Consider the following 17095-nt stretch of genomic DNA (forward strand, 5'->3'; position numbering starts at 1 on the left):
CGCTTACTACATCCAAGATCAGGGGTGTCAAACTCAATTTAGGGTGAGGGCCGGATGAGAAGAAATGTGACCATGTGCGGGCCGAATCTCCTTTTTTCATAGAATCTCCTTTCAAATCATAGTGCACCAAATTACAAATGAATTTGCAAAAAAATAAATAAATAAATAAAAGAAAACTAGAAATACACAATATTCTGTAAAACTGCATTAAATAAGTCCTCAGAAGAAACTGATCATTAACACTCGTATTCCTTTTTGGGAAAACAAAGTTGTCTAAGTAATGGCAAACAAAACCCTTTCCTCTGAACATTAATATTATTTGTCAGATACTTTTTAGTAATAAGAAATAACAAATGCTAAAGATTATGTGTACAGACAGTTACATTAAATATGAAGCTATATGCTACAATATAATTTACAAACTAGAAAAACACTTGACAATTAAAAAAAAACTGCCTTTAACATATTTAAGAACTCAAAAGCTTATATGTAAAAAATAATGGTTAATTCTAACGAAAAAAATACTTTGGATAGGAACAATAAGCAGGCACTAGAAATGAGAACTTTAACAAATAAACATCTAGAATGCATTTGTAATGCATTAGGTTTGACATACGCACATATACATGCGTACTGAGATGTGCAGATGAGCTCAAACGTCACTCGAATCCGCAGCTTCAAATAAATTATCCGCCCCTGTATATTTCTCTGATTTAGCTAACTGCACCCGATCTTCCTATTGCAGTTATTCTATTCTAATTCTAAGTTTTGCATGATGATATGATGAATGGATGGTTCATTTTAACAGCTGATCTGATCACACACACATATATACGCTTAATAACTCGTGCTTTTAAAACAAATCCACGCTGAAAAGAATAACGTTAACTGACATCTGGACGTGACTCTCCGCAATCTCTGATGAAATCGGTCAGGTTTTCTCTATATTAGAGCTGTTCTGAACTTACTATATGAACGCATACTGGATCCTTGGACTAAAAGGGGTTCACCAGTATAAGAAATTTCAGATGGTAAAATTCTGTCTCTTTTCATTTTTAAGGTATTATTTTAGTTGTAATGTACTGAATAAAATTAGTAATCAATAATAATTGTTATTTTACCACTCGCCTCCCGGACGGAGCGGGCAGGGTAACGTTAACGTAAACAGTGCATCAACATCAGCAACCAGCTACGTCGTTAACGTCAGTCCTCTCATCGAGTGTTACAGAGAAAGCAATGAATATCTTAACTTTGTCTTTCTGATGGTTCAAGTCTCTTGCAAGGTCCCCAATTCTTTCAGCCACTGTATTTCTTGACAAGCTAATACTGGCAAAAGCCTGTTTTTTTTCTCAGGACACACAAGCTCCGCTGCCTTTACCATACACGCGAGTGCTTGCCACACATCTCTTCAGTTAGCCGACGTCTTCGAAATTTGAATGCGCTTTAGAATGCGCGTGCGTGTTAGCGGTTCCTGCTGAAGCGCAATAGAAGCAAAATGAAATTATCAATAAAAAAATAAAAATGAATAAAACTAAAGACGATATTGCCGCGAATACTCGTACATAGACTTTATTTAATACTACAACTACTACTACTAATGATGATAATAAAAAAAGATTTAATATGAAATATTATTGTTCAAAGCATTCCGCGGGCCGTATTGGACGACTTAGTGGGCCGTACTCGGCCCGCGGGCCGCATGTTTGACACCCCTGTCCAAGATCAAATGACACATCCAAGATCAAATCATCGCGCTAACTATGAGCTCGCTATTCCGGTTCTCCGAACGCACCTGTTGTTGATGATTAGTTTAGCTGGATGAAGTTATTTGAGATCACTGGGTGGCTTAAAAGGGGCTACGTATCGATAGTAGAAACATTGATCGGCAACGCTTTGATTGGTCGGCGAACATGACGAAGGAGCGCGCTCAGTATTTTTCTGCAGCAGAGCAAGAATTCTTGATTGAGGGATTTCAGGAGTTTCAGAGTTTATTTAAAACGCAAGGGAACACTGCAAAGGCTGGAAAAGCAAGGAGAGAGGGCTGGCAAAAAGTAGTGAACACATTAAATGCGTTAATGCTGCCCATGTTACATGTTTTTTCCTTGATATGTTATTTTATTTATATTTTTATTTTTTTATACACTACCGTTCAAAAGTTTGGGGTCAGTAAGACTTGTAATAGTCTTTAAAGTAGTCCCTTATACTCATCAAGGCTGCATTTATTTGATTAAAAATACAGAAAAAACAGTAATATTGCAAAATGTTTTTACAATATAAAATAATGTTTTTTTATTATTATTTTAACATACTTTAAAATAGAATTTATTCCTGTGATGAAAAGCTGAATTTTTATCAGCTGTTACTCCAGTCTTAAGTGTCACATGATCCTTCAGAAATCATTCTAATATGCTGATTTATTATTAGAATGATCAATGTTGGATAATATCAACAGTTGTGCTGCCAAATATTTTTTGGAACCTGTGATATATATATATATATATATATATATATATATATATATAAAACAATGTAAATTATTTATTATTAACTTTTAATAATTTTTTAATTATTAACTTAATACATCCTTGGTGAATAAAAGTATTAATTTCTTAAAAAAAATAAAAAAAAATAAAAATAAAAATGTACTGACCCCAAACTTTTGAACGGTAGTATATATATATTGCAAGATACTTTTTTTTCCCCACGTGAGTCAGTCCGCGTCAGTTGTGCTCTTTAACCAATCAGATGTGACCTCGCCATTTCAACCAATCATAACCCGCCAGGAGCGCAGCCTAAATCCTGTTTACATGAAATAAACCTGCTCCAGAGCAGGTTTAAGCGAGATAGGGCCGATTGCAGAACAGCAGAACCATACGTCACAGCAGTCACACGGCAGCAGCGCCAAGGCAGCAGGCTCAGACGGTAGTGGGCGGAGTCTCCATCTGAGATCGAAAGTGGGTGAAAATAATGATCAACTTATAGACCTTTTTCCTGAGTAAACGATGAGCGCCGCCATTACGAATTCTAACGTCAGATTGAATGCTTTTCTGTTCCGGTCTCCATAGGAACCCATTCAAATAGCATCCATCTGTTTTTAATGTAGCTAACTTCCGCTGCTTCGTGTCATCTACACACTCATTAAAGTGAGGCACTGACAAATTACGGTCATTGCGACATTGCCAAGTGATGGCGCTATGGAGCCATGTGCTTTTTAAAAACATTTTAATAGGTTTAACATTAGTTTATTAGCTCGGAATATACCCTAATTTGACTAGAAACAATGCAGACCGGAAATGCAAAGCATTCTTTCAGTTAAGAGTCGGACTTACTTCCGCGTTCAGGAACAACGTCTATATTTTTCCATATATTTTTAAACAGTATAAACTGAGTACAAAGCTCAAACAAAAAACAAAACAAAACTTGAGCAATAGAATGTTTTTATTTAGTTAAACTATATTTTTTACCTAATCATTTCAGTATTAACCAATTTTTCATTGTACATAATACCATGTACTATACACTATACCCATCACAAACTGGATTTTCCAAAAAAAATATTACAAAATCAAACAAAACATATAGCACAGAAGGCACACATTTAACAACAATAATAACCACACATTACTCACCTAACTAAATTAGTTTAAACCTAAAATAAATCAAAACTCTTTAAACATGCAATTAATCCAGAGGCATGATTTGTTCACACACTCATTAAGGAAATGTCCATATCATCCTTAAATTCAAAGTGAAACATGAAGGGCTCTTTGGCCAGCAGACTCTCATCATTTGTTTCTGCCATTATAAAAGTTCATTATGTTGCTGCACATGAAATATAATGCGAATAACATTAAATAAATATATATTTTTATAAGGTTACACACTGATTATTTATAACTTAAAACCCCATTTTTCTACCCATCCGTTGGTCGCGCATATACGCCATGTTTGTAGTTTTTTACACTTTTTATGCGTATTTGTAGTTCTAATCAAATCCTCGTTCAACACTCAATGTGTTGTGGGCAATATAATAGCCGTTAGAGTGCGCATTAATCCGTACTTCGAATTCTAAAGGTAAATTGTAGTAGACCGTCCGGAAATCTTTGGAATACTTTCGAATACTATTTAGGACGGATATTTTGTGGGACCTGATTGGGCTGCAGCAGGAGACTCCGCCCACTACCGTCTGAGCCTGCTGCCGTGGCGCTGCTGCCGTGTGACTGCTGTGACGTATGGTTCTGCTGTTCTGCAATCAGTCATTATTGGTTTAAGCTTGCGCACCTGTTGCTATGACAGCAAGTCCCGGATGAGCTTCGAAGAACCGAGCGATCCAAGATCACGCAAAATCGTCAACAATCAAATCCAGCTAACTGAGTTAGCGAGGTACGAAGAATGAGCCCCTGAGCCGTGTGGCGGATGTTAGTAAACATATAGACCTTTTTCTGAACACGGAAGTAAGTCCGACTCTTAACTGAAAGAATGCTTTGCATTTCTGGTCTGCATTGTTTCTAGTCAAATTAGTGAATATTCCGAGCTAATAAACTAATGTTAAACCGATTAAAATGTTTTTAATGCTGCCTTCATGTGATATGGGAAAGATGATGCTTTCCACTTGTGAAGTGGAAATTACCAGTGTGTCGTGTTCAGGTGCTTTTGTTGTCGTAGTGAAGAGAAACATGGCGGACTCGGAATTTGTCCTCACATGCTATTTGGGTAAAAGTTTTAAAACGGCTATAAACTCCCTAATGCATCTGCTACAGGAAGATCAAAACGCAAACGATAAATGATAGGCTGTATATCTTATTGATCATGAATAGTATAGTTTTTTTAAAGACAATACTAACTAATGGTTCTGTTTTAGCTAGCCTATATAAGTTTTTATATAAGCCTATATAAGTATATATATATTTTATACAGCCTATATAAGTTTTTTTAACTTTTAACATCATGCAATGTTTACCATTCAGTATAGAGGGCAAATTCCAAATGGAAGTGCGCATCCCTACGCCCTACTCCCTCCGAAGGGCAGATCCCTTTGAAGTGAGTTCTTTTAAGGGAATAGGGCATTTCTGTCTCTTTTAACCGTTTGGAACTCCCTTGGCGAAGGGAATGACTGACGAAATGTTACCTTGACAACGCTGCGCAAACGTGATCACTAACGGAAATCACTTCCGTGAAGTGACCATGGAATGTTCCCTTCCCTAACGGCCTTCTGGAAGGGCCCTTCGTGAAGGGATTAAGTTGCTCACTTTCGTTTGGAACGTCCCTACAAATGGCATCCCCTTCTAGAAGTGCCCTTGAAGGGCGCAAAATAGCCGTTTGGAATTCGCCCAGTTTCGTTGCTGTCCGCCATGTTGAAAGGTCAAAGTTTATCCCATCTCGGCAACTCGGGTATCATAAAAAATTTCGAGCTTTCCAGTGGAAATTACAACGTGAGTGGGTGTTCATGTGCAATTTCGATGTCGGATTTTGGTATTTACCATAATTACGATAGCACATGAAGGCAGCATAAAAAGCACAAGGCTCCATAGCGCCATCACTTGGCAATGTCGCAATGACCGTCACTTGTCAGTGCCTCACTTTAATGAGTGTAGATGACATGAAGCAGCGGAAGGTAGCTACATTAAAAACAGATGGACGCTATTTGAATGAGTTCCTATGGAAACCGGAACAGAAAAGCATTCAATCTGACTTTAGAATTCGTAATGGCGGCGCTCATCGTTTACTCAGGAAAAAGGTCTATAAAACAGCTCATTTGCACTCAATGTAGTTCTTTAAAATGTTCTTCTATTTTTATTGTGTACAATCGCTGTTGTGTTTTTATTTAAATGCATTTAAAAGACGTTCAGTGATGTAGCCTATAGTTCGCAGACGGGGAGCTCCGAGCCGATCATGTCTGTATAACACACTTGCCCTTTCGGTTTGAAATAAAACAGCTCACAAACAACTGAATTTAGCTCTTGATGTGTTCTGATGGGTGGACTGGATTCAATCGCTGGAATATTTTAATTTTAAAGGCAGTATTTATTTTCATTTTCCACCGATTTCAGAGTGACAGTAGAAGCCTGGATTTTTTAAATCCTAACCGATTATGAAATCTGGTTGCAACGCACACACAAGGAGAATCTTTGCAGATTATTTTCCCTGAAATCTTAAACATGCACACACTACAAGATTTGAAAATCGTGGCGCATCCACTGATCTATAATAGAGAACATTTCTTTTATATTCATATTTTATTCATAGTCATTTATATAGATCAGTGGGCGCATCACACACTGCAAGATATTATAGCGGTATAAATTAAAAGCGGATATAAACAGGACCTAACTGAAAAGATCTCTGGGAAGGCTGGTAAGATGCACAAAAAAGATACTAACTTGTAAATTTGGAAGTGTTTTATTAGTAATTTACTGATTCATGTATCAGGTAACATCACTGAAAAAGACCATATGCCAGTCTCAACTATAATCGAGACCAACAAACATGCAGGTAAGAGTAGGAAAAAATATGATTTGACAAAAATCCAAAAGGATTCCAGAATGCAGATCCATGCACAGCTCATGAATGCAAATGGGAGAGAAGCAGAAATGGATTAGTTTATGTGTCCTATGTGATCGCCGACCAGTACTGTAAGTGACAGCGATCTCTGCTTTTGATATTATCTCATCAGTGTCACATGTTCTGTTTAATAGTTTCCTCCTGCCATAGTTCCAGATGAAATGAAAGTGATTAAACAAGGCTTACGGTCTTTTGACAAGGTTTCCTGCATTCGATTCGTACCACATGAAGGGCAGAGGGACTTTCTCCACATAAAATCTGATTCTGGATAAATCTCTGGATTTAGGGCTCATTTCTATCCCATTTCTGTGTATATAGTAAATGTGTTTCACAAAACATAAATATACAACCTGACTGCTGATGTGTTGTGTGTGATCCACAGTTGCTATTCATATGTGGGGCGCCCAGGTGGAGAACAAGTTGTTTCTCTAGAACGTCCTGGTTGTATCTATCGTAGTATTGTTCAGCACGAGCTCCTTCATGCTCTCGGGTTCCATCATGAACAGAACCGCAGCGACCGTGACGAACACGTCGAAATCCTTTTCGAGAACATCATACCTGGTATTTTTCTTTAGACAACTCCTGTGAGAGTTTGGGAAATATTTAAATTTTACGTTTTAAATTAAAAAAAAAAATAGTGTCACATTTAATCGCAATAATTAATAATCATTGCAGTCTAGATTAAATTTAGTGTGTATTTACCAGGTTTACATTAATATTGCTTTTAATACTTTTCTGTGCACTGTAACAGAAGAGGAGGACATTTTTTAGAAAATTGACACCAATAATCTGGAAACCCCTTATGACTATAACTCTGTCATGCACTATTCAAGGTAAGTGTTCTTGTAGTTCATTGCAAAAAGTTTTTTTTGTATGCTAAAAACTAATTATCTGAGTTTGTTGTTTCTTCTTTATGTGTTTTTTTTAGCTACGCTTTCTCAAAGAACAATGAGCCAACCATTATTCCCATTCCTGATAGGAACGTTGTGATTGGTGAAGCTGAAAAAATGAGCTCCAATGACATCCTGCGGATTAAAAGACTGTACTGCCGTATGTTAAGTCTTTAATCTTATTTGAATTACAGCATTTGTTATTCTCTGCTGAAAACACCGTCATAGACCACCAAGAATTTACATGCAGTTATAGAGTGTTTTATGCAGTTTAGAAGGTGGGTTGCCATACAAATGCTGTTCACTAGCTATACTTACCTGGTCTACCAGAATGGATTTTTTTTCTTTCTATTTATTATTATTATTACTACACTGTAAAAAAAAAAAAAAACACACACACAATTAGTTCAGTAAACTTAAAATAATTTGTTACCCTGCTGCCTTAAAATTTTAAGTCCATTTACAACCCTAGGATTTGCCCCTAGAATGAAATGCTCTGTTATTACCTTATTTGCAAGGCTCGTGAATATTAATGATGAGCTCTGCTCTGATTGGCTGTTTCACAAAGCTGCTCATCTCAATAGCTCACACATGGAGGAAATATATATTTAATTACGGAGCTCTAGCCGCTTTTAATATGCGGTTTATTGAATCTGCCGTTTTGAATCTGCGACATTTTACTCTCACTATTGTGATCGCATGTGCTCTGTGTAACGTTATACTGCAGCAACAGTGCTTACCACACAAGTTTTAATGCTTGTGATGCTCGGGATCTGTAAATCATTCGCCATCATCAGTGCAGTCATCTCTCCGTTTATGTGGTAAATGCAATGTAACAGGCTAACGCTAGCATTAAGCTAACTATGTCCCTTCAGTGGCTCGGCTTATTTTACTGATGTACTGACGTTACTGATGATCGGGCTATGCAAATGTTGGAGGCGTAACTATTAACGTCCGTGACTATTGCGTAATAGTCGGTGTTATGTTGGAATTGACCTATTTTCCAGTGGCCAAACACCAGAATTATATAAGGAGGAAATGGTGCTGTTTGAGACTCATGGTATGTCATGTCCATGTACTGAACTGTTGTTATTCAACTATGCCAAGGTAAGCACCTTTAAGTTCAGTCAGCTCGAATAAGTTTATTCAACTTGAAATGTTAAGTTGTACTAAGGGACAACTTAGATATTTAAGTTGACTTAACCAAAAATTGGTTTGTTACACTTAAAAGCTGGGTAAGTTACCTGGCTGCCTTAAGATTTTGTAACTTAGTACAACTTAACATTTTAAGTTGACTAAACCTTTTTGAGTAGACTGAACTTAAAATTTTAAGGCAGCCAACAAATTATGTTAAGTTGACTCAACGAATAGTTTTTACAGTGTATTATTATCATTGTTTGCCCAGACTAAATTAGTCAAGTAGGCTGGCGGTCTTTACAGTAGATTTTATAATATTTAATTCTTATAAAGGATGTCTTTTATGACAGAGTTCATCTTTTTTTTTCTGCCTTCCTTTTTAAAAAAAATACATCACAGTTTCAAAAGATTTTGTGCATTTTAAAATCAGACACCTCTCCAAATATAAATGGGAAAGATAGTACTGTGTTCCAGTGTCAGAAGCTTGCAACAAACCAACAAAAGAAGCAAACAGTGTTATCTCAAAATGTTCTTTGAAATGAGATGTTGCTCAAAAAAAAAATACAGCACCTCTATGATTGATGGCTTCTGTGGCAGATTTATTGTTGTTTTTTAACTAACCTATATTTTATAACAGCTTTTTATCTTTTTTGCCTTTTGATAATACTTTTGCAGAAGTAAAACTGGTCTATGCAATCAAGTGTGTTCTTGATATTAATATCACTAGATCATGCATATAAGTAAGAACCAAGCACTACATCCATAGTACTGTATGCACATCAGTAAATGTCCTTAATACAAAGAGAAATACTTCACTTTCCAAAAAAGTAAAAAAATCTTTATCACATTTAGTAAATAAATACCAACATAAATGAAAAAAATCTGCATTAGATGGTCCTCTTGATGTTGCATACATTTAACAGGCTGGAAGCAATTCATGTTTTTATACATACAGATTTTTCCAAAAGAGTGACTAAAAATATTTTAGTTAAAAATAATCGTTTACTGTTTTTGGAAAGCTTTAAAAAAAATCAAATGTTGAGTTGATTTTCTTCTGAGAAATGAAATACATTATTTGTAGAGCCTAATCATTAACTTATAGACTGAATCCTTTTATTAGGCATTGAAGTAAGTATAGGTAATGATTATTACCTCTGGGCCATTTTCATTTAACCTTACTAATTGTAACAGATAAGGAATGAATAACAAACAAATGTTAATGTATTATGAACAAGCAATTAAAATAATTTACAATTAGTTGATAAAATATGTTTAAATGCAGCAGAAAGCATATACCTGTACACATTTTATTGAAACACAACATTATACAATTCACAACTTTGAATTATCCTTTAACCCCTTAACTGTCACCCCCATTTTTTAAAATAGGCATGAAAGTGCACTATCCAAACTTCAATTGTTGTAATTCATGAACACTTTGGAATACAGATCTAAGGTTGGTCTCTTTTTAAAGAAGACAATCGGCAGATTATTGCAGAAGTGGAATTTTTTCAAAAAAATTAAGTATCAACAAATTATAGTAGTTTAAATTTACTGTAAACAAAATGCACTGTACAATTTTTATTATATTTATATAAAATACATATTTTACATAACAGGTTTTATCTTAAATTTGATATCAAATTGAAGCCTCACATCTAAATAAGTTATGTTCCAAATTTGAAGTTGATATGAAAAAAATTAAGGTCCCTGTCAAAGTTTGTTTAGGGCGTTATACCACAAACAGCCACCGGGTGCCATACAAATGCCATTTATATTTTTTCTGTCACAAAAGTCTAAATTTTTCTGAAAATTTTTATTCAATCACAAAATAACCACCAAATATGCAATCCTGAGACACAGACCTTTTCAATGATATGTTTTTTGTCAAGATTGTAAAAAGTTGTGATTCTAAAAGACCGTAATGCATTTTGTAATATGACACCGCTAAGGGGGAGGAGACCGCCAAATGATTTTAAAGTAACATTTCCATGGTAACGCAATGTCCAATTTCAAAATGGTTTTCACTGGATGATTCTTCAGCTTCTAAGCTTTCAAATGATATATAATTTATGATGGTCACTAAAAAATTTGATAGAGAAAAAGGACAACGGAAAAAAGAGCGCCAAGCGTCCCACAGGTGGGACGGTGACAGTTAAGGGGTTAAGTATATAAAGTACATTTTTAAAATCAAGTATTGATAAAACATTGGGCTGATATGCTTATGCATGGGTGAGACAACAGGATTCTAGATATCTGAGCTACAACATCTAAACCAATGGATGATTCATTTCAAGTAAGAAAATGAATAGGAAATCTAACACAAGTAAGGATGACAGGACACTTAATGAAGTAAAAACTCTTACTGTTTCTGATTCATCTGCGTGTGAAGGCACCATGCTGTGACAGGGAAAATCACACCTGTTCATAATTGAACATTGAAGGTTACAAAAGACTGAACTCACTGACTAAAGAAAAAACCTCACATGTTTATCACTGTTTTTCTCAAACATTTCAAAGATAATGTTTCTGTTCATATCAGCATGTACTGTTTTGAGCATTTCTCACCTCTGAACATGTGGCCACCGCTAGAATTCAGGACTCATAAATAGCTGTGGTCACAATTTTGAAAAAAATGTCAGGTATTTTTATATTACTGTATTTGCATGACCCAGATTTGAGCTGATAACTACCTATTTAAGTTTAAGCACAGATTTAATTAAAAAAAAGTTTGTTAGAAAAAGTGATTGTTAACTGCTGTTGGTAGTTTTGTTTGCAGATTTGACTTTTGTGGCATCTTAGAACCAGTGCAAAATCAAGTGAGTGTGAACTGATCAACTATAATAATAATAATACCATTACTTAAATTTAATGTTGTATGGCAAACTGTTTTCTATATGGTGGACAGAATATAAAATTATAATATCTTCATGGTAATTGTTACTAGTTTATATTAAATGGTTAATCAGCTTTTAAAATAAAAAATACACAATTGTTTTAAGAAGGGACCAAATACAAATAACCAATCTGTTCTGATGTTTTCATCAGAGTTGTTTATGCATGTTCCAATGAAGGAAATTTCACACCTGTTCTTTTTCAAACAAACAATCTTAACTCTTTTGCCCATATCTGTAAAGAGCATTCTGATATAAACTCTCACCAGAGTATAAAACGTGTTGCTCTACGAATCTTGTGGGACTGAGGTGAAAATAGCGGTATGTTTGAGGTGTCTATTCAACCTGATTCATGCAGTTGCTAGATTGTTTGAATTGAGTAGGAAATAAGGAAAGACGTATATTTTTAATGGAAGCTCAAATAAGTTGTGTACCATTTGATCTGCTTATGGTTATGGGTAATGACAAAATGATTGAATATTGTGTACAGTATCTGTAAATTCTGTCTTAACAAACTGCTGTGCCTTGGTTTTCATTATAGGTCTTTGGCTGCCATGTTTGTGACCAAGGTTACTTTTGGCCTGTTGGCCTTGCTGGTTTTCTCAGCTGAGGGAAAGGTAAAATTTTCATATATACATACTATATACATACACACATATATCACAAGTTTCCAAATGATGCATGCAATTGACCCTTCGCAGGGAGTTTGATTGACAGGTGTTCTGACCAATCATAACAGAATCTGCCCTTTTTGTCCCAGGCAGAATAGGTATAGACATTTTTCCATGTCTAAAACACGATACACTACTAGTCAAAAGTTTTTGACAGTACGGTTTTTAATGTTTTTTAAAGAAGTCTCTTCTGCTCATTAAGCCTGCATTTATTTGATGCAAATTTTGAAATATTTTACTACTTAAAATAACTGTTTTCTTTAATATATTTTAAAATTTAATTTATTCCTGTGATCAAAACTAAATATTCAGCATCATTACTCCAGTGTTCAGTGTCACATGATCCTTCAGAAATCATTCTATTTGCTAATTTGAATAGAAAGATCCAAAGATCAGCATTTATCTAAAATAAAAAGCTTTTGTAACATTATTCTACTCATTGTCTTCTCGTACTCATTAATTTCTACTCAGCTGTTTTTAACATAATAATAATAATAAATGTTTTTTGAGCAGCAAATCAGAATACTAGAATGATTTCTGAAGGATCATATGACTGGAGTAATAATGCTAAAAATGAAGCTTTGAAATCACAGGAATAAATTACATTTTAAAATATATTCAAATAAAAAAACAGATCCTACTGCTCAAAAACTTTTGACTGGTAGTGTACCTTGTGATGTTCGTTCATGTTTATTTTATAATAGAACTAGTAAAGAGGAAGAGATGATCGTTTACTTGCCGCTTGAAATGAGGTGCTTAAACAATCTGTCACATCTGTCGCGATCTGTGACATAAAAGTGTGACATTTTTTTTTACTGTTTGAATTTCTTAAATGACAACATTTGAAAACTGAGACTTTGTTTTATACCTAAAGTAACCTGCTCTGTCTTATCTGTCAGCGTGTTGTCAAATTCCTCTTTTTTGAGAACATGAATTGCTTGTTGGACGTAACAACAGTAAGGGGGAACGGGTCTTTGCAAATGGTCAATTGTTTTATATACTAACTCATGTAATATTGAAAAATATAATATGACAGCTTTGATGTCATATAATGTTTCACTGTTTCTTTTCCATGTCCATTTTGTGTGTGGTGTTCTGGCATAACTCACATATAGCCCAGTAAGTCAAATACTTCAGCAGCTCTGACTGTACATAATTGTGAAGGCCTTTGAGATGAAACATTAAACAATTTAGCAAAGGCCGACAGTTTCTGCATGATGAATTGATTGAAGTAATGGTTCATTAGTGGACGTGTTGATGTGTTTTTATAAAAGTTGTTGAGGACAAGTCTCAGCTGTCTGTGTCTGAACTGCTGCACAGAGCCAATAGAGGCATCGGTATGTATTCACCATACTCACCAATACACATCAATATGTAGCAAATCTTTACTAAAAGGTCCCAAATGAACTGTTTATGTGTTAGTTCCTGGACCTGATGAGCCCAAGCTAATGGATGACATTGCTATAAATGATAAAAATGCTGATCCATGCACCTCCTACGGATGCCTCTGGCCCAAAGACAGTGATGGCAAGGTTTATATACCTTACGTCATCGCTAACAGCTACTGTAAGTCACTATTATGATTTATGTTTTTACTTAAGGTTTTACTTAGTAGGTCAAATTCTCTATCCTTGTTAAAGTCATGAAAGTACCTCATGCATTTTGCTGAGGCTTAATGAAAAGATGAACCTTTCCATAGCAACCTCTGACCTTTGCCCTTTCAGCCCCAAATGAGGTGGATATCATCCAGCGCGGTCTGGACTCTTTCTCCCTCAGCACCTGCATTCGCTTCTTTCCCCGCAGCAGTGAGAGAGACTTTGTCAGCATTGAATCTCGCAGTGGGTACATAACACAATCAAAACCAAAATCAGAAAAACATCACAAACAAACAGAGAATTAGTTTCAAGACGAAACACAGAAGTCAAAATTAAGGTTTGCATCAGCATCATGGGACTACAAACAAACATGTTTAAAATAAGAATCAGAGGGAAAAGCAGCGGATCAAGATGATGAAGGTAATATTCAGAGATGGGTCAAAAATGAAAATGTAATGGATTTCTGTCTTATAGATGCTACTCATACGTTGGTCGTCAGGGTTATGGCCAGACCGTGTCCCTAGAACGTGGTGGCTGTGTTTACCACAACATTGTGCAGCATGAGCTTCTCCACGCTCTTGGCTTCAACCATGAACAGACCCGTAACGACCGCGACAATCACATCCAAGTCGTCTGGGAGAACATCATGGATGGTACGTTGTTAACTACAAATCCATTTTTGAAGAATACTTATAAAGATTAGTGAGAGATTAGTACATCATTGAAGGTACAGTACATGTTAAAAGAAGCATACATGTTAGGTGATTTAGTTAAGTTTGTTAGTACAAAAACAGATCTCTGCAATCACCAGTAAATGTTTTGTTTGCTCATCAGACATGAAGTACAACTTTGACAAAATCGACACCCTAAACCAGGGAACTCCCTATGACTACAGCTCTGTGATGCAGTACGAGAGGTGAGTGAGCTTTCAGGATAAAGGAGATGTGGTTTCTCGGTGTCTGACTTTGTCATCTAACTGCATCTGTCACTTGCTCTGTCAGATATGCTTTCTCTAAGAATGGCCTCCCCACTATGATTCCCATTCCTGACAATAATGTTGAGCTGGGCACATCCACTGAGATGAGCCAGAATGACATTATCAGAATCAACAGGCTGTACCAGTGCTGTGAGTAACAACACTCATACTATATGAGTTCATGAGAACTCATACAATTCTTAGAAATAGGACAACAAAATACATTACATTTGGTGAAAGTTTGTAGAACTAAGTGGCGTGTACAGACCTCTGGAGGGGCAGGAGCGAAATGACATTATGAGGGCACAATAGCGGAGCAGGGGCGGTGGTTCCTCAGCAGATATCAGACCAGGGGCACCTACACTGGACAGAAAGGGCACTTTAGTGATGGACCTCAAATGGGCTACAAAACTGAATGAATAAGCTTTCCATTGATGTATGGTTTGTTAAGATGGACAATATTTGTCAGAGATACAACTATTTGAAAATCTGGAATCTGAGGGTGCAAAAAAATCGAAATATTGAGAAAATCGCTTTTAAAGTTGTCCAAATGAAGTTCTTAGCAATGCATATTACTAATCGAAAATTAAGTTTTGATATATTTACAGTAGAAAATGTACAAAATAATTTAATGGAACGTGATCTTTACTTAATATCCCAATGATTTTTGGCATAAAAGAAAAATCGATCATTTTGACCCATACAATGTATTTTTGGCTATTGCTACAAATATACCCTGGCTACTTAAGATTGGTTTTGTGTTCCAGGGTGACAAATATGGTTTTCTCTTTCACAGGAACAACAGATCATGCCTTCAGCATCCAGACATGCAGCCTAAACTACAACAAAAGTTGACTCAAGTATCAGGGATGGTGTTGAATTTTGAACGTAACTTGAATCACCAATAAATTTTCAATCAGTTGATTTTTCTCTAGCCTGACTGACTTATTAATTATAAACCAGTGTGAATACCATTTGAACCAGTAATACATATTGCCTTCTATCATTTGCTATTTTAAATTTAACAATGTAAAGAAAACATGAATTTATAGTAATAGTTATCTTTTACTGAATTGATGTGAGAACAAATTGTTTCCTGCAAGTTCAGCAGGCCTACCATACTCCTATATCAAAAACACTGAATTAAATTTTGGAGCTGTTGGGTCACATTTGTTGCGAAATGTCATGCTTACATCATGTCTGTAAACACAGAAAGCGGGTAGTGTTGTTGTGTAAAATTCGAACAAACTGTTCTCATTCTCAACCCTTCTTTGCCATCTGTGGAATCGCATACTGTAATAAAGAAACCTCAAACAACTGCTGTTGCACAAAATATCTTATCACACCAACAGCATGATTTCAAAAGTAATTTTGTTCAATGAACAAGTAATTAATATTGAGCAATTAACTCAATAGCTTTTAAAAATATTAAAGTGGGGTGACAATTTTGAGAATTTCTATAATTTTTTATATATTTCCCAAATTAGATTTAAGTCAACATGTATGTTTGTAACAACCAAATTCTATTAAAGGAATGGCATTTTATCATCTGATGTTTAAAAAACAAATATAGTATTTGCTAAAATAGCTATAGTGCCTTGCAAAAATATTCATACCCCTTCATTTTTTTTTTTTTTTCCTTTTGTTATGTTGCTGGCTTATGTAAAAAAAATTAACCTCATCAATCTACACTTCATGCACCATAGAGTCTGGCAGACTTTTTTTTGGTTTCTCCAGAAATGTTTGATTGGGTTCATGCCCAGGCTCTGACTGGGCCACTTAAGTACATTCACAGAGTTGTCTATGAGCCACTCTTGCTGTGTGCTTAGGGTCATTGTCCTGTTGGAAATGAAACCTTCTGTCCAGTCTAAGGTTCTCTATGCTCTGGACTAGGTTTTCATTAAGGCAATATTCTCAATATTTTGGGGCACTGAGCTTTCCTTTTTCTCTGACAAGTCCTTTAATCCCTGCCTCTGAAGAACAGCCCAACAGCATGAGGCTGCTACCAGCACACTTTCTTTTGGGTGATAGTAAAGTGTCTTTACTCTGCAGGTGATAAGCAGTGCCTGGTTTCCTTCGAACAACCAATTGCTTAGTTTGGCCAGGAGGCCAGCTCTAGGAAGAGTCCTGGTTGTTTCAAACTTCTTACATTAAGGTTAACAGAGACTACATGCTTCTGTGAACCTTCAATGCAGCAGAATTTTTTCTGAACTCTTCCCCAGATGTGTGGCTTGATGCAGTCATGTCTCTGAGCTCTACAGGTGCTTTTTTTACCTCAGGGCTTGGTTTTTGCTCTGATATGCATGTTCAGCTGTTAGACCTTTTATTAAGACATGTGTGCCTTTCCAAATCATACCCACTCAATTCAATT

At 35.7% G+C, this 17095-nt stretch overlaps 1 protein-coding gene and 1 pseudogene across 2 annotated transcripts; both read left to right on the forward strand.

Annotated features, from left to right (window-relative positions):
* Positions 1-7628, forward strand: part of LOC141331555 (low choriolytic enzyme-like) — a 9265-nt pseudogene extending 1637 nt beyond the window's left edge.
* A 5070-nt stretch (positions 7629-12698) lies between these two features.
* Positions 12699-15658, forward strand: LOC141331133 (high choriolytic enzyme 1-like). Of its 2 annotated transcripts, XM_073836033.1 has the most exons (7): positions 12725-13490; positions 13576-13719; positions 13878-13995; positions 14223-14401; positions 14583-14664; positions 14750-14874; positions 15521-15658. In XM_073836033.1, coding segments are annotated over exons 2-7 (624 nt in total). In that variant the 5' UTR covers positions 12725-13490; positions 13576-13601; the 3' UTR covers positions 15523-15658. The 2 variants fall into 2 exon arrangements, with proteins under 2 accessions (XP_073692133.1, XP_073692134.1); XM_073836032.1 differs by lacking the exon at positions 15521-15658 and having other exon boundaries at positions 12699-13490; positions 14750-14882.
* Positions 15659-17095: the final 1437 nt, after the last annotated feature.

This window comes from Garra rufa, chromosome 3, assembly GCF_049309525.1.
Source record: "Garra rufa chromosome 3, GarRuf1.0, whole genome shotgun sequence".
NCBI lineage: Eukaryota > Metazoa > Chordata > Actinopteri > Cypriniformes > Cyprinidae > Garra > Garra rufa.